Source organism: Hemibagrus wyckioides, linkage group LG29 (genome assembly GCF_019097595.1).
Source record: "Hemibagrus wyckioides isolate EC202008001 linkage group LG29, SWU_Hwy_1.0, whole genome shotgun sequence".
NCBI lineage: Eukaryota > Metazoa > Chordata > Actinopteri > Siluriformes > Bagridae > Hemibagrus > Hemibagrus wyckioides.
The window spans coordinates 16,625,033-16,646,740 of NC_080738.1; the positions used below are offsets into that span (position 1 = coordinate 16,625,033).

The window sequence follows — 21,708 nt, forward strand, 5'->3', positions numbered from 1 at the left end:
CGGTGTCGACTCCCATTTCTATCTACGTAGAATCGACTCAGTTTGGAATCGACTCCCAGCTCTTGTCTTGCTTACAATGCTTCTCAGACGTGACTACAAAATGGCGGACATTTAAAATAGTGCACTAAATAGGGAGTGGGGTGTGGTTTCGGACATAGCCGCGGTTTGCGCTCTAATAAGCGTTCTAGTGTCCTTGGGAGACAGCTTGAGGTGGCGCGTAAACTCCGCCCAAACTGCGGCCTAGCTAGGCGTCCTAGTGAGAAAACGAGTAGGTGAATTGGGACACAGACATAACTACGGGTTTACAAGATGGCGGTCGTTGTGTTGGAGCGATAATAGCGAAAAACGACACTCGGCTAGGTTTTGTGTTTTAAGAAAGCGTACACACATTTATAGTGTGTTTAGCGCTTGAGAGTTTTCCCCCCTTCGCCTGGTAGGCTTTAGCAGTTAGCCAGTAAAAACATGTGGTTATTAAGTGTGAAGTGTGAAAGTAGGGGTTGAGGAAAAAGAGACACATTTACGGGGGGAGGATTTCGGGGGCTCGTGATTAAGAAAATAAAGCATGTCGGATACGAGGCGGCGTGTGAAAGTCTACACGCTGAATGAGGAGCGACAATGGGACGACCAGGGAACCGGACACGTTTCATCCGCCTATGTGGATCGGTTGAACGGTATAGCGCTGCTGGTGCGGGCCGAGGCGGACGGTAAGACTCCGAGCACTTGTCTATGCTAAGCTAAGCTAGGCTAGGCTAGGCTAATCTGCTGCGCGAGCTGGGAAGCTATGCTAGCTCCTTTGACCAGAGTTCTTCATTCTTTTTCTTTTACTACTTTAATCACGGATAATATAATAAACAAATAGGAAACATAATTGAAATAGATATTTGATGACGAATAGCTAATAATATCATGTAATTAATAACATCAACACCTAGCTTGCGTGCTAGGCTAAGATAAGCTAACCTTGTTACGCTAGGATAGGATTGTAATAACAGCTTACTTATTTATTTATTTATTTATTTATTTAACAAAAAAACCCTGATATAAATAAAATAAAACACGCCGGAATTATACATTACTATTTATTACGTTCGTTACTGTAGTTCCTTTTCACCTTAATAGAGCTAATATAAATATTTACATTTTTTAATGTAGTTTTATTCAGGTTTAATGTTGTTTAGAGCCAGAATTAATTTATTAATTGTTTTTATTAATCATTAATAAAGTCTTTATGAGTGTAAATTTATGAATTAGTATTAAAAAGTATTAAAAAGGTGTAGTGTGTGTGTCCCACAAAGAAGGTCAAATAGTTATTTCATTTCTCTTGGCACATTTATAGCTTTTATACCAGGGTTTTTGTTTTATAAAAATAATTCAAGTGTAAAAGTCTTCTTTAGGGCTGTGTGGTGGATTTTTACGCTGCTGTGGGGTGAAATAAATGAGAGATATTCAACAAACAAAAAAAAAACAATTATATATTTAAAAAAGAAAAAACAAATCTCCGATACTAAATAGTGTTAGAAGAATGAATCCTTCTAACTCAGATTTTAGCTTCACTAAACGTTTTTGGAGTTTAAAAACCATGAGGTACGCTGTCTTATAGTTGTTATTTTTTATCCCGTCCAGACTACATGAGAGTTCCCGTGTTGTGCTCTTTCGTTTATTTGTTTGAAATTATACCAAAAAACCTACAGATCTTTTACCTAGGGATGTAGTTTTATTTATCGCCCATCTTTTTTTTTACCTGAAAACTGACCCTAACCAGATAAACATGTGGCCCTTTTTAGGTTTAATTTTTAGCTCTAAATCTCAATAAACTCTCTGTTACAAATCTAAACGTTTTGTTCTGTTTGTCTTCCTCAGGCTCGCTCTTGCTGGAGTCCAAAATCAACCCGAACACGGCGTATCAGAAACAGCAGGTGAGTTTCGCTCCTCTTCAGTGCTTGTGCTTTGTGTATTAGTTTTTGTCGGCGTGTTTCCGAATTCCTGCCGTTCCTCTGATTTATTTATTTTTGAAGGACACGCTCATCGTTTGGTCCGAGGCGGAGAATTACGACCTGGCTCTGAGTTTCCAGGAGAAGGCAGGCTGCGATGAGATCTGGGAGAAGATCTGTCAGGTAATCTCTTCACCCTGTGTGTCTCCTAAACTCCGGCGCTTATGGTCAGAGTTAATAATAAACAGTGATATAAATGTTGTTGTAAAGATGATATTACCGTACTAAAGATATCTCACGAACGTCATCTATCATGATATTGATTTTATATCGTAACCGTCATGCTCTCTGGCTACTCGCACACGGTTTTGTATGGTTACCATAGCAACCGACAAACAAGCCAGGTCTGCTCACTGGAATGTGGACTCGCTGTAAACACAGTAAAAATCTTCTCCTTCCCGTTTAGGTTCAGGGCAAAGATCCGTCCGTGGAGATCACCCAGGATCCCATCGACGAGTCCGAGGAGGAGCGCTTCGAGGAGATCCCCGAGACGAGCCACGCGGTGAAGCTTCCCGCCTGCGAGCTCCCGCGCCTGGAGGAGATCGCGGACCTGGTGACCTCGGTCCTGTCCTCCCCGATCCGCAGGGAGAAGCTGGCGCTGGCGCTGGTGAGCGACGGCTACATGCAGAGGCTACTGCAGCTCTTCAGGACGTGCGAAGAGCTGGGAGAGCACGAAGGTCTGCGCCACCTCTACGAGATCGTACGCGGTGCGCTCTTCCTCAACAAAGCGGCGCTGTTCGAGGTCATGTTCTCGGATGAGTGCATCATGGACGTGGTGGGCTGCCTGGAGTACGACCCGGCGTTTGTCCAGCCCAGGAGGCATCGCGACTTCCTCACCAACACGGCACGCTTCAAGGAGGTGATCCCCATCACAGACTCGGAGCTCAGGCAGAAGATCCACCAGACCTACCGCGTGCAGTACATCCAGGACATCATCCTGCCCACACCCTCCGTCTTCGAGGAGAACTTCCTCTCCACGCTCACCTCCTTCATCTTCTTCAACAAGGTGGAGATCGTCAGCATGCTGCAGGTGAGCTGTTTCACTTACACAGCGACCATCATCTACTTTATCAAGCAATATTACTGCTTTATTTATTTATTTATTATTAATGAAGCTTTTTTGTAAATGTAAATGGTCTTTACAGTGGAATAATTGTAATAACATGGGGTCCTGATGATGATATTTTATCCCTGAGGACAGAAACGCTGCTGTTCTCTCTCGGGGTGTCTTAAGAACTTCTTCAGAAACGTTATTTAAGAAGTCAGATATTGTCACTAGTGGAAATTCCCATGAACAAAATCTTTGTTTCTGAATCTTCTGGACCTCTGACACATTCATCTATAACTTCCTGTTTTGATAGGTTGAGACAGGAAGTTTCAAACCAGGCAACACGAAGGCCAAATACCCTTATTCATACTCTTTGGTTTGTTTGTGTAAATGGTGTAAACGTTTGTTATGCATAATATACACTATTGCCAAAAGTTTTGGAACGTCTGCCTTTACATGCATATGAATGTAATATGGAGTTGGCCTTTATAACCGCTTCAGCTATTTTGGGAAGGTTTAGGAGTGTGTTCATGGGAATTTCTGACCATTCCTCTAGAAGCGCATTTGTGAGGTCAGGCACTGATGTTGGACGAGAAGGTCTGGCTCACAGTCTCCGCTTAAATTCATCCCAAAGGTGTTCTATGGGGTTGAGGTCAGGACTCTGTGAAGTTCCTCCACACCAAACTCACTCATCCATGTCTTTATGGACCTTGCTTTGGTCACTGGTGTGCAGTCATGTTGGAACAGGAAGGGGTCATCCCCAAACTGTTCCCACAAAGAGCATGACATTGTCCAAAATGTCTTGGTATGAAGCTGAAGCATTAAGAGTTCCTTTCACTGGAACTAAGGGGCCGAGTCCAACCCCTGAAAAACAACTCAATGATATGGAGGGGTGTCCCAATACTTTTGGCAACAGAGTGTATTTTATCATGAACGCTTCGGAATGTTTTCCTGTGAGAAGTCCGTCATGTTTATTAAGGACGTAGAATCATTTCACATTGAACGAAAGTAAAGGAGATATCTTCTGAAAATACCCAGTGATCAATTACTGCATCATTTGCATGTTGTGTTATATGGTATGTAGTTAAGATCTAAGGTCATGTTTCTCCTGTAGGAGGACGAGAAATTCCTGACCGAAGTTTTTGCCCAGCTCACAGATGAAGCCACGGAAGACGGGAAAAGGAGAGAGCTGGTAGGATTACTAACATTTCCACTGAAACTCTCTTCATGTCTGTAGTGTAACTGAAGTGTGTGTGTGTGTGTTCAGGTAAACTTCTTCAAAGAGTTCTGCGCTTTCTCACAAACGCTTCAACCGCAAAACAGAGACGCCTTTTTCAAGACTCTGGCGAATCTAGGTATTTTACCTGCTCTGGAAATCATCATGGTGAGTCCATTATCACCTGGCGTGAAGGGGGCGGAGTCTAAACACAGTTATCGGTCAAATCGTATTCCTTCTGCGAGTGCATTAGAATGATTTCTTTTTAAAGGGGATGGACGACCTGCAGGTGAGAGCCGCAGCCACGGATATCTTCTCTTACCTGGTGGAGTTCAGTCCATCCATGGTGCGAGAATTTGTGATGCAGGAGCCGCAACAGGCAGAAGACGACGTGAGTACAAAGGGGGATTTTTACACTGAATTTCAATACATAATTCCAGTTTTCCCGAAGTCACAGCGTGCCAGATGATTAGCGAGCGAAGACTAGGAGATGAGTGAAGGTGTGTTATCGGTTATGAAGCACCTATGTGATGTACAAATACTTTAAAGCTTCTGCATTCGAAGCTACAGCAAAGAGAAACAACGTCATTATTACCAGTCAATACACAGATCTTTATTTCTGATGATAAACCCAGTCTAGTCTGGTCCGTTAGCTAGGCTAGGATTGGTGTTGAAGAGCGTTGCTATGGTTACACAAGCATAAGAAGTAAATAAGTCTAGCCGTGAAAGAGTTCAACGGGTCCGAAAGACGCTTAAACTCTCTGTGAAATATCAGTATGTGCAGCTGTTTTACTCGTGTGTGTGTGTTTTCAGGATGTTCTGCTGATAAACCTGGTGATAAAGCAGATGATCTGCGACTCGGATCCCGAGCTGGGCGGAGCCGTGCAGCTCATGGGGCTCCTCCGTACCCTCATCGACCCCGAGAACATGCTCGCTCCCACTAACGTGAGTTCCTCTCTCTCTCTCTTTCTCTCTCACCTCTCAGTGTTTTCTACATAATTCTCTACACGGTTTTGTGAAATAAGAACGAATCCTTGCTTGAATTTCCTAGAAAACGGAGAAGACGGAGTTCCTCAGCTTTTTCTATAAGTACTGCATGCACGTCCTGACCGCTCCGCTGCTGGCCAACACGGCAGAGGAGAGGAAAGGTGAGCTGTGACTGGGTTCAGACGTCTCTGACCAATCATCTGTGAAAACTTTCTTCATCAACTTTTCTTTTCCTGGAAACTGACATTCTCACCAATGTAAATGCTCACTGCGGTGAAGTATCGCCCCGCCCGATTACGTCAAACATCATACGCTCACGATGATAACGGGAAAACTTTTAATATCCCATCTTCGCTTTCATTTCAGACCATCTCCAAAAAGATTTTTAAAAACTAAATAATTTACAAGGTTAACACACAATTAGTGCTCTTGAAAATACCAAATGGAGGCGGGTCCAGATTGAATTCCCTCTGGATCCGGACCAGACTTTGAGAAGTGCTGGTTTAAATGACCAGCTGATAAAGCTCTATACAATTTTTTACTACAATATTAATAGCCTTGTACTGTGTTCTTCCTTTTTATTCCACTTAATGGGGTTTAAATTCTTCAGGATGTAGTCCGTGTGTTTATAAATAACATGAGCGTGAACATAATCCTTGTGTTCTTTATTTACTTCATTGCTGTTTATTATGTAAATAAAATAATGCATGGGTTATACATGTAAGTTCTACATGTTTATTGTCACAGGTCAGGACAAAATATTCTGTATTAAAGGGGTAAAAGAATATCTGGATTTACTAGAATTGTTCTAAATTCCTTCCCTCTTGTTGTAGATTTACCAGAAGGATCTACGAAAGTGAAGCCAGTTTGTCCAGGTAAACACATCACACTACATCACCTGGTCTCTAACTCGCTGCTTTCTCAGGGTTTGCTTTAAAGCCGCTCTTCTGTTTGTTTTTTTTATCCTTTCTTCACTCCTCCAGATAATTTCCAGACGGCTCAGCTTCTCGCTCTGATCCTGGAGCTGCTAACGTTCTGCGTGGAGCACCACACGTACCACATAAAGAACTACATCATGAATAAGGACCTGCTGCGGAGAGTGCTGGTGCTCATGAACTCCAAACACACCTTCCTCGCCCTCTGTGAGTCCCTCTGAAATGACAAAACCGAGATGTCTGTGTTCAGGGGCGTGTCCTAACCCGTTGTGGTGTACTTTGTGTGCTTATGAAGGTGCCTTGCGTTTCATGAGGAGAATCATAGGACTAAAGGATGAGTATTATAACCGCTACATCATTAAAGGGAACCTGTTTGAACCGGTCATCAACGCTTTGCTGGACAACGGGACGAGATATAACCTCCTCAACTCGGCCATCATCGAACTCTTTGAATTCATTAAAGTGGTGAGGTTTTTTTTCCCCTTCAAAAATAAAATAAAACACAGTGTTTTAAAGTGAAAACGATTTGTTTATTATTTATTCGCCTTCTTAGGAGGACATAAAGTCACTCATCGCTCACATCGTGGACAATTTCTACAAAGCACTTGAGTCCATTGAATACGTTCAGACGTTCAAAGGCCTGAAGGGTCGCTACGAGCAGGAGAAGAACAGGCAGAACCGAGGGCTCAGCAGGTCAGCCATGTTTAGTTTTCTGTAGAGATGCATTTTCTGTCATCTAATGGCACGATAGATTTATTCGCAACGTTAATTTTCTACACAAAGACGAGCATCTTGACAATTCTTCCTCCTTAAATACCCTAAAAAAGCATATATATTAAAACAAATCTGAAATCTTCACAGGTATCGCCGCGACGCCCGCTCCGTCGATGACGACGAAGAAATTTGGTTCAACGAAGAAGAGGACGAAGACGAGCCGGACGCAGGGGTGGAGAAGAGAGTCGAGGAGGACTTTCCGGAAAGTTACGGAAAGTTCATGGGGGCCAAAAAAGGTATTCCGAATCAAATATTCCCTCTGTGTGTGCGTTTTATTTTTTAGAGAGTCTTAAAACTCGCTCATGTCCTTACAGTTAAAGAAAGCGAGGACAAAGAGAACCTCCCGAAGAGGACGCAGACCGGCAGCTTTAAGTTCACCTTCTCGCATTCTGCAGCCGCCGCCAACGGAAACAACGAGAAACCGGCGCCGTCCGTGTCCCCCGGCAGTCCAAACGGGTCCTCGGGCAAAGGAGCGACTGTGGCGTCTACACCTGTGGTCAAGGTGTGTGTCTGTCCGGAGGCTCTGTACCGTTAACTAGTGATAAATTAACTAGGGTTTACGCTTCAGTAAATAAACCCATGTGTATGCTTATATTTTTCGTGTGTGCACTTTTTTCCCATTAAAACTAATTTTATTTTCCCTTCTTCTAATAAGTCTTCAGTAAAACTACTACTAATCATTTGATATGAATAGAACTGTAACTTATCTATGATTTGCTAAAAATGAATACCTATGCCTCGTCTAGCTCCAGGGTGTTTTGTTTATTTTTAATTTTAAAATATTTTAATCAACTCTCCATCCATTAAAACTAACTTTTACTCAATCTTTAGTTAGTCAATGTGACTTTATTTTATTTAAAGGTGCAATCATTTTAATTATATTTGGTTGTGATGTCCAGTTGGTTAGGTATTTGGTTGTAACCCCTTTCTCTCTCTCTCTCGCTGCTGTTGATCAGGCTGGACTGGTCGGTCTGGTGGACTACCCCGACGACGAAGACGAGGAAGGCGAAGACGAAGACGACGAAGAGGATGATCTGGCTCCACGAAAGCGGCCCCGTCTGGGCTCGTAAAAAAGAGAAAAGAGAATACAAAACCCCACGTCCACCATCCCACGGTGCCGAAGAGTCCCGGATTTAGGAGAGCTAGAGGATTAGCACACGACCCGAACTCTCCTGCATCAGCGCATCCATCAGACACGAGCACCAGAGCAGCCGAGCCACGCCACGGTCACGCGATTCCTCTCCGTTTTCTTTCCTTTATCTGGTGATCCGTGGGACGAGCCGAGCTGCACCAGCAGCAACGACAAACTTCATCACAGCTGGAGCTTTTCTTTTTCTTCCTCTTCTTCTTCTTCACCAGAGAGCCGTTCAGCCTAGCAGGACTAGCTACTTAGAAATAGAAGACTGATCGGCTGAGTCTATTGATCCGGTCGGGTCGAGATTGATTGATTGATTAATTGTGGGGTGGGAGGGATAATGGGGCAAGACCAAAATAAAAAAAAAAAATGAAGCTGAAAAAGGGGTGTGACGAGCAGGACTGGGATGTTGTCTGTGTCCTTGATTTGAATCTGGAACCTTCATGAATTGATCATCAGTAGCTGTACAGCAGTACCTTATTACCCCCCCCCTTCACTTTTTAATTGTTTACTTCTTCAGTGGTGTTTTTTGTTTTTATTTTAAGATTAAAATGCCAGTGTACATTGCCCCCCCCCCTTTTTGGCACACATTAATGTGGGTGCGATCGTCCCCCCCCCTCTTTTTTTTTAATCACGTTTGTTTTATTCGTTGGAGAAAACTTCAGTTGAAGAAGTTGTGATGCTGATTTTAATAACGTATATTAAACATGTATTAAAACTGCAGTAAAGTCATTTTGCAGATGAACGGATCATGTCCGAGCGTCTCTGTCTCGCGTCCGTCCGTCCGTTCGGTCATCTTCTCGGAGACTTCTCGGAGGAGCGCGGGCTCGGCTCCTTCGCCAGGGTGTGGATTTGTGATCGGGTGCAGCGTATCACCAGCACGCAGTGTTTTAACCTTTTTTCTTCTTCTTCTTCTTCTTCTTTAAAACAATCCATATAAGGCAGTTCCTGTAGAAAACTAGCCTGTCCAGGACCAGGAACACAAAAGTGTAGAACATTCACGGCTGAGTATCCAAACCTTCTCTCCATGGATTTTTCTTCATCACCGTAACCTTCACCAAAAATCATTTCATTTTGGATTAAAAACAATTTTAATCAATATTTTTCTTACGTACCTTAGAGGTGCGCTTTCTAAAGTGTTTTTAATCCTCTTTAATGATCATACAAGGACGCACACCTGTTAAGATTATTTCAGGCCCAGAAATAAACTCCTACCAGCCCAGCCCCTGAATCAGAGATGGAGAAAAGTGTCTTCTTCGTTTATTATTTTTTATTTTTGTTGTTGTTTTGTGATTGAATTCACTTTTCATGTAGCAGAGGGACTACGTTAGGCGTAAATGAGACTTGTGTATAAACTTAAACGATCTGCCCCCCCCCCCCCCCCCCCAACAGCCTGGATTGGATGCTGAATAAATGTTTTTCTATATCATCACATGGATCCCGATAATTAATGGGCTGAAGCGGCACGCAGGTGATGAGCTATAATGTCGTTTATATAATTATATACACTCTAATGATGATACAGTATTCAGTGCATACACTAATATGGTGTGGTTTAGGATAAAGTGCAGCTTTGTGTGTGATGTGAAGGCTGTGGTGTTGTGTACATTATAATATGAGATTGTGTATGATGTGTAGAATCAATGCATACTATTGTGTAGTACAGAATGTTGTATACTGTACCTGTCCCATACTATACATATACATCATATACAGTGTAGTGTTAGATATTATTCTGCATGGTAAAGTGCAGTTTAATGTGCAATAATATAGTATACATTATATAGTAGTACAGTTTTATGCACTATATTGTGAAGTACGGCTTTCCATCTGTTGTAGTATAGAATAGTACAACTCGCTTTACTACAGTCAGGTATAACATTATGACCAGTGACACTCAGTGTTATTCACTTCACCTATCTCCTCATCATGGCTCCTGTTAGTGGGTGGGATATATTAGGCAGCATGTGAACATTTTGTCCTCAAAGTTGATGTTAGAAGCAGGAAAAATGGACAAGTGTAAGGATTTGAGCTTTGAGTTTGATGAAGGACCAAATTGTGATGTCTAGACCACTGGATCAGAGCATCTCCAAAACTGCAGCTCTTGTGGGGTGTTCCCGGTCTGCAGTGGTCAGTATCTATCAAAAGTGCTCCAAGGAAGGAACAGCGGTGAACCGGAGACAGGGTCACGGAAGGCTCATTGAGGAGCGAAGGCTGACCCGTGTGATCCGATCCAACAGACGAGCTACTGTTGCTCAACCTGCTGAAGAAGTTAATGCTGGTTCTGATAGAAAGGGGTTAGAATACACAGTGCAGGACGGGTCAGCAAAAGGGGGACAGACACAATATTAGGCAGTTATGTCTGTTCCATCTCCACATGAAACAGATGTGGTGATGAGTGAAGACCTGACAGCTGTGGATGTGATGCGCTTTCCCTGTCTGTGAAGAGGATTTAAGTCTTTGCTGCCGGGGATGCTGTTGCTTAGCGATGGCCAGGGCAGCGGGTGGTCTGTTGTTGGCATGGCAACAGATGAACACTGGTTTTCCCGTGGAAATTTCACATACTCTTTTTTTTTTTTTTTTTTTTTTTTCCCTTCACAGCTCTGTGCAGTGATTCTGCAGTAATTGCATGTTGTGTCATGCAAAATTGTGGATATCAATTTTACGCTCGAATAACGACTGGAGATGATAAAGCATCCGTCTAATCTAATTATGCATACTTTATATTAGCTTAATGTGAAGCTGTCATCATTGTCATCCCTGAACAGTTACTACCTTTTTTTTTTTTTTACCTTCATCTAATTTCCCGCTTTAATGGCTTAATAAATCAACCAATCTATATTTGAGCTCCCCACGGGGCAGGACTCAGTAGGGAAGAGGCCACAATGAATAATCATTACGGTCTCCACAGGACAGAGGATAAATTCTCACTTTATCTGTTACAGTGTGTTCAGTCACACCGCAGTAATCCCACACACGTTTTCATGCAACCTCATCATATATTACATATAGTACTGTTAATGTAAATGACAAGCCTGCAGTACCTCTCATCACCACCAGGGGTCAGTGATCACATGTTCAGGAGCATCACTCTCAGAAAGAGGGTGTGTCCGGTACAGAAGGCTGCTTGCTGTCTGCAGCATCAGTGACTAATGAGTAGCTCCATAATCAGTGCTGTGTAGGAAGGAAGGAAGGAAGAGATTAAGACGCAGGCCTTACGTAATGATATGAAAATAAATCTCGAAATGAAACTATACAATATTTGAGATATTCTGCTAATTGTATTCATGAACCATTCAAGCTGGGAAATCAGGCTAAGATACTGTGTCACATGACATTTTGACACAATATAATCATGCAATTTGCAAAGAAAAAAAATGAAATAAATGCGGAGAAAGAAATAATCTCAACGCTAACCTCTCTCAGGAGGAACACGAGCAGAACATGGCTGCCGATACTGATGATATCCATGATATCAGTTTGCCTGCCTTCGGTTTCCATCCTCAAACCATTCTTAAGCTTAATAATTGCATTTAAGTAGCCTTTATTGATATAAATATCCCATCCTCTGAGGGTTGGGGTCAGAGCACAGGGTCAGCCGTGATGCAGTGCCCCTGGAGCAGGGCGGGTTAGGGACCTCGCTCAAGGGCCCAATAGTGGCAGCTTGGCAGTGCTGGGGCTTGAACCCTGATCTTCTGATCAACAATCCAGAGCCTTAATCGCTTGAGCAGTGAACTGTGATGGCATATGATCTACAGAACATTACTAACACCCCACAATGCCCTGCTGGAGGTCATTTACACCTGAGGTATTTCTCAAGCTCTTTGGAGAGCAAAGAATATTCATGGGTCTTATGCTAACTTTGTCAGTGTCCAGAATCTTCAATGTTATATTTCTGAATAAGACTGAGTATCTCCTCATCATGGTTCCTGTTAGTGGGTGGGATATATTAGACAGCAGGTGAACATTTTGTCCTCAAAGTTGATGTTAGAATCAGGACAAGTGTAAGGATTTGAGCTTTGAGTTTGACGAAGGGCCAAATTGTGATGTCTAGACCACTGGATCGGAGCATCTCCAAAACTGCAGCTCTTGTGGGGTGTTCCTGGTCTGCAGTGGTCAGTATCTATCAAAAGTGGTCCAAGGAAGGAACAGTGGTGAACCGGAGACAAGGCTCATTGATGGATGCGGGGAGTGAAGGCTGGACCGTGTGATCCGATCCAACAGACGAGCTACTGCTGATCAAACTGCTGAAGAAGATCATGCTGGTTCTGATAGATGCACAGTGCAGGACGGGTCCAGCAAAAAGACAATATTAAGCAGGTGGTCATAAAGATTTGCACATAATGAGAAATGTCCAATATATATATATATGTCATATGTGCAGCAGAATGTAAACATTATGCAAATTGAATTGAAATGATGATCGTTGGTGGGCGGAGCCAATGGGATCCAACGCTCCCCGCATAGGCGGTGTTCGGTGTGTAAGAGAGGGCGTGGTTTTTGGTGTAGAGTAAGGGGCGTGGCTTATCCGGGGTCTTCCCCCGGCAGACTGCAGTGTGTGTGCCCTTTGAGGAGCGGCGTCATGGAAACGCAGGCAGGAAACCAGCGCTGCCAAAATCCACATTCCTGGGATACTCATTAAAAACTACAATTTTTTAAATAAAAGAAACGTGCCGCTGGAAATAAGGGAAGACTGGAGAGATACACCTACACACCCGGGGATCAGTCTCTGGGTCTTTAACCTGCTGGATCCTTTCTGATCTATAGATTTAAATTCCTTATTGTCGGTGGATCTACTAGATTTTTGTCTGTATCTCTCTCTCTTTTTTTTTTACGACTTGCTTTGAATGGCTCGAGGACGCTTTAAAGCGAGCCGCTGACCAGTGATGACCACAGGCTTTAATCACTATTGATGATCTGTTTTAAATAGCAATACTGGGGATAAACAAAGGAGAAGGCGAGGTAGATATGCAGAAGCATTTCTTATTTCTGTCCTGATTTCTCACACGATGACCCCGGGAGGATCTGCGTCTCGGTTATTTATAGGAAATCGTTCGCTTAGAATAAAGCAAATGAATCCGGTTCCGTTGAAGTAAGCGGTGTGGAGATCAGTCAGAGATTCGAGAAAGCCTTGAGAAAACGTGTTTATTTGGAAGGGGGGGAAAATGGAGAAAATGGACAGCGAGGTATTCACGCCTCAGCTCGAGCAATTTCTCCTCACTCCTCTGGTGGCATGGGTAAGAAAGATTTTTCCCCTCTTCTTTTATATCTCTGACATGTGTGTGTACATATATATATACAGCTGATGTTTAGAAATAACACGTTTTTGTTTGGATTTGAAGGTGAAAACCGTGGTCCAGCCAAGCCCAGGCGACCACAGCAGCCTTTCTCTGTACATGGAGTTAGTGGATGGTTGCTACCTCAATGAGGTCATGCTGAGGATGTAAGTCTGTCTGCTCTTTATCTCATTATATCATCTTTACAATCTTTTCAGCGCCTGCCAACGTTTTAGCCGGAGTGTCTGCAAAAAAAAAAAAAAAAATAGATAGATAGATAGATTGGAGAAGGTCTTGTGCTGAAACCAAGCCTGGACAAGCATCCGCTCCCATTGACAGTCGTGGAGTCATGGATTAAACCTCAAGGTTTGTCTTTGTGAGACGGTAATCCCGAAGCACCCGAGCACACCTCGTCGATGTGATGAAGGTCAGTGCGTGAGAAGGCATGCTGCAAGAATGCCAAGCTTTGTGAGACTTTGTGCCTGACGGGATTCTCCAGAGAGAGAAGGTCTCGTGAGGAACCGTGGGCTTTTGTTGGTGTACAGTGTGTTCAACGCTCAGCAAGGTTATTTATTAATTTTTTTCATTTTGTTTATTTCTGGAAAGCATCCTGGCATGGGTAATCTTTTTAAGGAGCTTTGCACGTGACCTTAGTTCACACTGGCCAGAAACCATGGCGTTCTGTTCGACCAAGGTTTCAGATACTGAGGTTTCAGACACTGAGGTTTCAGATACTGAGGCGACGTTTACAACTGAGATTTTAGGAATTCTATGAAAATCTATCTCTCTAGTCCAAAGAGACGGATCCAAACGAGTAAATCCGATGCAGGGCGATGGTCCGACTTTTCCTCACTTCCCTTCCCACAGCCTTAACGATCCGATGTGGTCCGACTTTTCTTCAGTTCTCTCTCTGTCATTGGTCTTGGTTTGCGTTGATGATCTGTTTTCTGCTTTATTTTTACTTCTTTCGCATGGACGTTTCACACCTTTTTACACGTTTTTTTCCTTACCTTTATCTTTTTCCACACCTTCTAAACGTCTCTTTAACATCTTTTTCACGTCTGTTACGGCGTCTGTCCCCTGCACACGTCTTTTTTCTCATGTCTTTTCAGGACTCTTGATTGATTTGTGGACAAGTTTTGGTTTTTTTTTGGTCAGAGACCAGACCTAAAAGTCTCGGTGAGATCTCAGTTTAGTTTTTTTTTTTTTTAAATAAAATGATAGATTTAAGTGTAGAATGAAAAACAGAGGAGATTATGACAAAAATAAAATCTAGGAAAAAAAACGTCTAGAGACTACACGAGGAAAGAAACCTGGAGAAGAACCAGACTAAAAAAAAAAGAAAGGTTTCTATCCGTGTGGAGCGTGTGATTATAACAGAAGTAAAGGTTTGAGTTTCTCAGCTTGTCCCCAGCTCTCAGGATGGTGTAGACGTTGTGGTGTGGACAGGGCGTTAGTTCTGGTGGAGACTCGGAGCTTTGGGCAGCTGTTGGCGCTCGTCCTCTCAGCGTGGCGCTGGGACAGAAGGCACATTGTCTCCGAGGGAAGTGAAGCGGCTCTTTGTTAAGCGCCGCTCGTGTTAACCGGTTCCCCTGGACATTAGATCTCCTGTTAAACCTCTACTCAAAGCCAAGTGGAAGCTGTTTATCAATAACTAATCAGTTTCAGCGCAGAGAAAATGTTTTCCCTCATCAGCTCAGAGAGTTTTCGTACGTAGAGCTGAAAAAGGAGGAACGTCTCCCATCGCAGCTGTTACTTCTGAACTTCTGCCATGTTACATTTAGTGATCAATACTCGTTCTCCTAAAGGGCTTCTGTTGCCTTGTTGACACTGACGGTCATTATCCAGAGGAATGGCTGCAGGGGATCGATCTCCTCATTCCAGAGACCACAGGCGTGATGTTTAGGCCCGGAGCCGAGATGCTGTTAGCGTCCTGCTGATTCTCCAAAGTGTAGGGTGATGAGTTCAGTAACACAGTCAGGGACAGAAGCAGGAAGTACGAAGCCGTAGGCGGTGCATGAAACCACCGAATGAGACGAGCTGAAATCAGAAACATGAGCGTGATTTTAGCAAGGCTTTCAATAAATGAATTTCACAACTGTCTTGCTCTTATACAAGAAAATTCGTAGCTTCTGTCCTATATTTTTGTCTAATGTTGCACAGAACAAAGAGAAAATGATGGTATGGAAACGTGACATAAAAACACCTTCTAACGAAAAAGTCCAGGAATTTAATACAACTGCAAAAGAATACTTATTTTATTCCGGTTCATAATAATGCTCTGTGTTAACAGCTGTCGAATTCTCCATTCTGATTGGTCAGCAGGTTTTTCTTGTTTATCGTTTCTATAGTAACAGCGTAATCAGGGACGTAAACTTAATCGGAATCGTAGAAATGGTGACGTTTTGTCCAAGGAAACGTTCACTGAAGGAGTCTCTCCAGTTTCAGTGCTAAAACTATAGCATGGCAAACTCTTATGTTTTTGTTTGTTTGTTTGTTTGTTTGTTTTTATTCACCTCAAGGTGAAAGGTGAGGGTTTCGACCGTTTATAGCCGCGTTCAACTTAAAAATGTAGCTCTTAATGGATAAGAAAAAATCATTACACAAATACTTCTTTACTAACTTTCTGTGGTGTAAGAGGAATAAAACACGGTGTGTCTAGAGATCTTTTACGATGAATTAACGATGTTATTGGCTCGTATAATTTAGAGAAGAACAAAACAAACTCAAATAAATAGACTGTAGCATTTAAAAGGAGCTAGAAAACGTTTTTTCCTTTACGAAAACATTTTCCTTTGTCTTTGTTTGTGGTTGCGTGGTCATGCCTTCTGCTTTGGCTCACACACACACACACACGTTTAAAGCTCGCCGTCTCCTCCTATTTTTCCTCCAGCTCTTCAGCAGACAGATTTCTCGCTCTGAGAAAGAGAAGCCCGCAGGATTAGCTAACGGTTTAGCGTATGTGCCACAGATGGTGGAGGTGAACTCTGCTCCACACAAACAGGAGCTCCTGCAGACCTCAGCTCCACCTGAAGCCACGTTGGTTCAGGTCCTCATCTCGTCATCATCAGCAGAGCCATTAGCACACAAACTGTAGCACTCTTCCCAGCAGTGGGCCGAAAGATTTCAGTTTTACGACAGCACTTTAATTACATAAATCCCCAATCTGCTCTTTTTTCCCCCTTCAGCAGCCTTAATTCACACCCCACACTGCTTTCCTTGAGACAGAGGGTGATAATGGGATAAACCCACATTATCTCATATGCGCACACACACACACACACACACACACATTCTTCTGCCGTCCTTCTTCCTTCCTCTTGACACAGCAGAGCCTCCTTTGTTTCCTCCTCGGCTTGTGTGAAACATTTCATCTCCAGCGATCAAAGCCAAGCTCCAGGCAGGTAGGAGAGGAAGATGAAGATGACAAAGACGAAGGCTCCATCCATCCCCCCACCCATCTATCAATTCATCCATCCATCCATCGCTCAGGTTTTTGCGCTTCCGAATAGTGGATTAGCTCCTGTGCTTCCTGTCTGGAAAAACCTCGTTGAAACACGTTTTATTGCGGAAATCTTTTATATTTGATCACGTGCTGGAGACGTCAGCAAGTATACATCATACACTGCAGTGTGGAGGTTCTACATCATCATCATCATCATCATCATCATCGGATGATGGCAAAAAGATGGAGTTTCCTCCTGTTGTTATTGTGTCCACGTTGATGTTATCACGTCTCACTCCACAGTGGAGGTCAATATGAAGCTCAGATGAAAGTAGACACTCAAGACTTTTAAGAATTTGTCGTGTTTCAGAAGGATTTCTGTTTTTCCTCTAGAATACTACAAGTTCCACAACATTTTTCCCCACAGAAATGTTTGTATCTTCAAAGTAAATGTTGATCTCAAACCCATTTGATGTTCCCCAAGTGCTTGTTCATCTACAAACCAGTAAAATTCAGTGTAAGGTTCTCCAACAGAGCGAGAAACAGACTGAAATAAAACAGACTCGTTTTAGATCAGACTCGAAGCCAGAACGTCTCAGAAGTCAGTTTAACTCCAGTGTAAAGGGTTAAAAAGTCCACACTCCGATACAAAGTGGTGTTTAATACTGTAGGATTTTAACGGTCTCAAATGAGAGCTTCTCTTTTTTTTTCTTTTTCTTTTTGTTCGTTTGTTGTTGTTTTTTTGCTTCCTGTTTCATTCCGGTTTGATTCACACACATCACAGAGGTTTTGGTCAAGCTTCAGCACTTTCACACCTATAGGTGTGTGTTCGCAGGGGGATAAATCCGAGCCACGTGAACACGTATTTCCACATGATGTGAATCGTAATGAAAGATTATTAGCCGAGGGAGACGTGGAAATATAAAGATCTTCGCTGGTTGGTTAGGAAAACGACAGCAGAAGGAAGAAAACATGCATTTACCTGGAAAATATTCAATAGATTCATAATAATTCTATAAACGATTAACTTCCTTGGTGTTCTGCGTTTTCTTCTCAGCACTACAGCTCGGTCCTTTGGCTCTGTGGTTTAGCAGCTCGTATCTTTATCGATCCACAGCAGATTCGATCCACTTCCTATAAGTGAGTCGATTCAGAGTCGAATCGAGTCGAAACAGGATGATTTGAATCGAACCGATTAAACGCTGTGGGTGTGGTCAGGCCTGCGTTTCTGATTGGTCAGGTCTTCACTGAGCTGTGTGTTGTGTCTCCGTGAAGAATCTGATGCAGAGTGTCACATGTAGGTTACATGGGGGGTGGGGTTGAGTGGGGGGTCTCTAATCGCCCTGTGACTCCTGTCTGACCTCACGGTTCCTTCCTCTCTGCTAGCTGCTAGCGGCGGTGACGGAATCTTCCAGTATAAGCGGGATTTCTGGGTTATCTCGCACGTGATGCAAATGAGTGTCCTCGCTCGGTGTTTAGTCAGGATTACTGCTCCCACTGCTGTGTTTAATTAAGGGGTTAAGCTCATCAGCGCTGCCTGAAAGGCCTCCTGTGCTCAGAGGTCACGTGATCGAAGCCGCATTCACGCTCTGGGGGGAAAAAACCTCTCTAATTTGCAAGACAGAGAGGCAGCGTGGGCGTCTGAGAGCATCAAACCTCTCGGATCTGGACCGCTGACAGGAGCGCTGATTAACTCCATCGCTCTCGTGTTCCTTTACGACTCTGAGTCTGATACACGAGTGAATCAGGAGCCTGGACGCTGCAGGGGACGACTTCTAGTCACATGACCCTGCCAGTGACACAGCTGAATGGACGAGTTAGCCACTTTCTGTGTGGGGGGGAGGGGGGTGTTAAGGGTGAGACAAGAAAGTGTGTCAAGGTTCATGTGTGTGGAACAGAAGCTCCGAATCAATTTAAAACAGGACGTTGGATTTCTGGACTTTAGATGGAATTCCAGAAAGCTGATGTGCCATGGTGACCGTTCTGACCGCCAGAATTTTGCCGAATGACCGACATATAAGAGTCAAACGATTCCTAATAAATCGACCTCTGAAGGCATACTAGACTTTTTAGATCTCAGGAGGCTTCAGAAGGTTTTTTTTTCCCAGTCTGTCCAGTTCCAGTGATCCCGTGTCCACAGTAGCCTCATATTCCCGACAAAATATTCCCGTTAATGCAACAAATCAGCGTCTGATAACGACTCTATGCAACCGCCCTGAACAGATCAGCTCACAACACCCTGGAACTCCGAGCCACAACAGGAATCTGTGGAAAACTGAGGAAAAAATTCCTTAATGTCGGACATTTCGACGGTCAGAATGGCAAATCGTTACGTACCCATGAGACCGCTGACATTCTGCGTGTCCACTTTAATAGGAACAGCTGTACCTCCATACAGGAACCCAAGGCTTCAGTAGGAGCATCCTCACCAAACTACATGAAGATTGTCCGATCTTTCCCATAATCCTGTGTCCATTTTAATAGAATAAGCTGTACCACCATACAGGAACCTGAGGCTTCAGTAGGCGCATCATCATCAAACTACACTACGATCTTTTCCAAAATCCTGTGTCCACTTTAGTAGGAACAGCTGTATTTCCATACAGGAACCCGAGGCTTCAGTAGGCACATTGTCATCACTACGATCTTTTCCATGATCTCGTGCCCACTGTATTCTCAGATTCCTCTCTCTCTTTTCTCATCCAGATGTTTTCTACCCACTGGATGTTTTTTGTTTTGCGCACCATTCTGGGTAAACTCTACACACTCGAGAGTTGTGTGAAAATCTCAGCAGTCTGATCACGTGATCAGCTCACGTTTCACTGGAGGAGATCTCCATGTCTCTTTAATAATCTCTGCTCCGGTGCTCTACAGCTCGGAGCTAGAAACAGACATCTTTAGCACTCTGACGGTGTGATAATTGAGAGGCAGGACGATGGAACATCCTGGGGGTTTTTTCTTCCTCACCTAAGAAGTGACTTTTTCCTTGCTGTTTTTATCAGAAACTCGGCTCCCAGTGTGGAATTTTAAAGCAGCGTATTTGCGTTGAATTGTATAGAATGATCAGAAACTGTTCTCGGTATAAACTGCATATTTTCCCCCGAGATTTTAAAGCGACAATGACACGTGTTTAGACTCTCTGACTTCTTCCTTATTGTTTGAGTCTTTAAAAACAGATCAAGTCACGTAGGTAAAGTCTCATCTTGCTCTAAATCATCTGTTCAATGTTCATGAAGTGCTGTTCCAGTCGGGTTCAGAAAGTTCACGACCCTGTGACACACCGAGGTCACCGAGGTCACCCGGATGGACACAGGAGACGTTTCTTCTCTCCATCATCATCATCATCATCATCACTTTGCTGTTACTCATATCAACACCAGCCATTGAGACGAGATCACGCTGCTCTCACATTCACTCAGTAAACAAGCTGGAGGGAAAAATAATAAAAAATAATAGTAATAATTAATAAAAAATAAAATTAAATAAAAAAATAAATAAAATAAAATAATAATAATTTTAAAAATCATAGCAATTAATATTTAAAGAAATTATTCCTAAATTGTCTGTTTATATTTAATAAATATTATTTATATTTTTTAAAAACACAAACAACAATAATAGTGGTAATATTTTAGATTTAAACTTTCAGTAGAATATTGTAAAATTAGCAGTTTAAATTATATATATTAAAAAAAGATCAAATATATTGTTAGAATATTTTTCAAAATAAATGTATATTGTGCCTTAATTTATCACGATATCAAGATTTCTGTAGTGACCCAGAACATGTGCTAAAGTTAAACATAAAAGTTTAAATTCATTTGTATTTAAATTTGCTTGATTTTATTTTATTATTATTATTATTATTATTATTATTATTATTATTTTCAGAATATGAATGAGTTAAACATAAAAGTTTAATTTTATTTTTATTTAAATTTGCTTGATTTTATTTATTATTATTATTATTATTATTATTATTATTATTATTTTCAGAATATGAATGAGTTAAACATAAGTTTAATTTTATTTTTATTTAAATTTGCTTGATTTTATTTATTATTATTATTATTATTATTATTATTATTATTATTATTATTTTCAGAATATGAATGAGTTAAACATAAGTTTAATTTTATTTTTATTGAAATTAGCTTTTTTTATTATTATTATTATTATTTCCAGATTCTGAATGAGTTTAAGTGAAATATCTTGTGTTTTTTGGAACAGCTTTATTGTGAATGAGTTCTGACTTGTTTCCTCACCTTGCACCTAAATACTTCCACATTTTTGTGTCGTCTGATGTCGTAAATCTTTTTTCCTTTTTTTTTTTTTAGACAAATGTCAGATTTTTGTTGCAGAATAACAGAGCTGTGTTTCGTTTTTCTAAAATCTCAGTCCAAGAGATTGTAAAACCTCACTCACTCTTTCCTCTTGCTTCGACGTTTTATTCTTCCGCTCTAATTGATCTTTTTTTTTTTGTTGTTGCAGAAATCCTAAAGCTTCCAGCCAGAGAGTGAACAAGAAAGTGAACAACGATGCAGTGCTGCGTGTACAGAACCTCTCCATCCTCATACGCCACATCAAGACGTACTATCAGGTAAGACGATCATCATTTTTAATATATTCTTTAATATATGGGCAGTGATTAAAAACTAAATTTAAAAAAAAAATGTATTTAAAAAAATTATAATTTTATATTTTATTATAAAATTATTTTTAATTTATTTTATTTAATTATTTATTTTTATTTTGTCTTGAGTTTTGTTTTATGTGTTTTTATTTTATTTTTAATTTAATTTAATTTTGTTTTATGTAATTTTATTTTATTTTATTTTATTTTATTTTATTTTATTTTATTTTATATGTTGATTACTAGTGGGCGGTCCTATCATGAGGTT

The 21,708-nt window shown here is 41.8% G+C and overlaps 2 protein-coding genes across 4 annotated transcripts in view; both read left to right on the forward strand.

Annotated features, from left to right (window-relative positions):
• Nucleotides 1–276: 276 nt before the first annotated feature.
• On the forward strand, nucleotides 277–9,454 carry LOC131349263 (serine/threonine-protein phosphatase 4 regulatory subunit 3-like). Its single transcript, XM_058384805.1, has 16 exons — nucleotides 277–704; nucleotides 1,861–1,916; nucleotides 2,016–2,114; nucleotides 2,398–3,021; nucleotides 4,154–4,231; nucleotides 4,307–4,423; nucleotides 4,527–4,646; nucleotides 5,069–5,200; nucleotides 5,307–5,403; nucleotides 6,076–6,117; nucleotides 6,226–6,384; nucleotides 6,473–6,642; nucleotides 6,731–6,870; nucleotides 7,039–7,187; nucleotides 7,266–7,453; nucleotides 7,908–9,454. The coding sequence occupies exons 1-16, from the start codon at nucleotides 563–565 to the stop codon at nucleotides 8,019–8,021; spliced, it is 2,427 nt and encodes an 808-aa protein (XP_058240788.1). The 5' UTR covers nucleotides 277–562; the 3' UTR covers nucleotides 8,022–9,454.
• Nucleotides 9,455–12,632: 3,178 nt separating this feature from the next.
• The window catches only part of LOC131349262 (girdin-like), a 54,480-nt gene continuing 45,404 nt past the window's right edge, over nucleotides 12,633–21,708 (forward strand). For all 3 annotated transcript variants that reach the window (XM_058384803.1, XM_058384801.1, XM_058384802.1), the window contains exons 1-3: nucleotides 12,633–13,323; nucleotides 13,429–13,529; nucleotides 21,299–21,407. In XM_058384803.1, coding sequence (XP_058240786.1) covers nucleotides 13,252–13,323; nucleotides 13,429–13,529; nucleotides 21,299–21,407 — 282 coding nt within the window. In that variant the 5' untranslated portion in view covers nucleotides 12,633–13,251. The remainder of the gene's footprint in view (nucleotides 13,324–13,428; nucleotides 13,530–21,298; nucleotides 21,408–21,708) is intronic.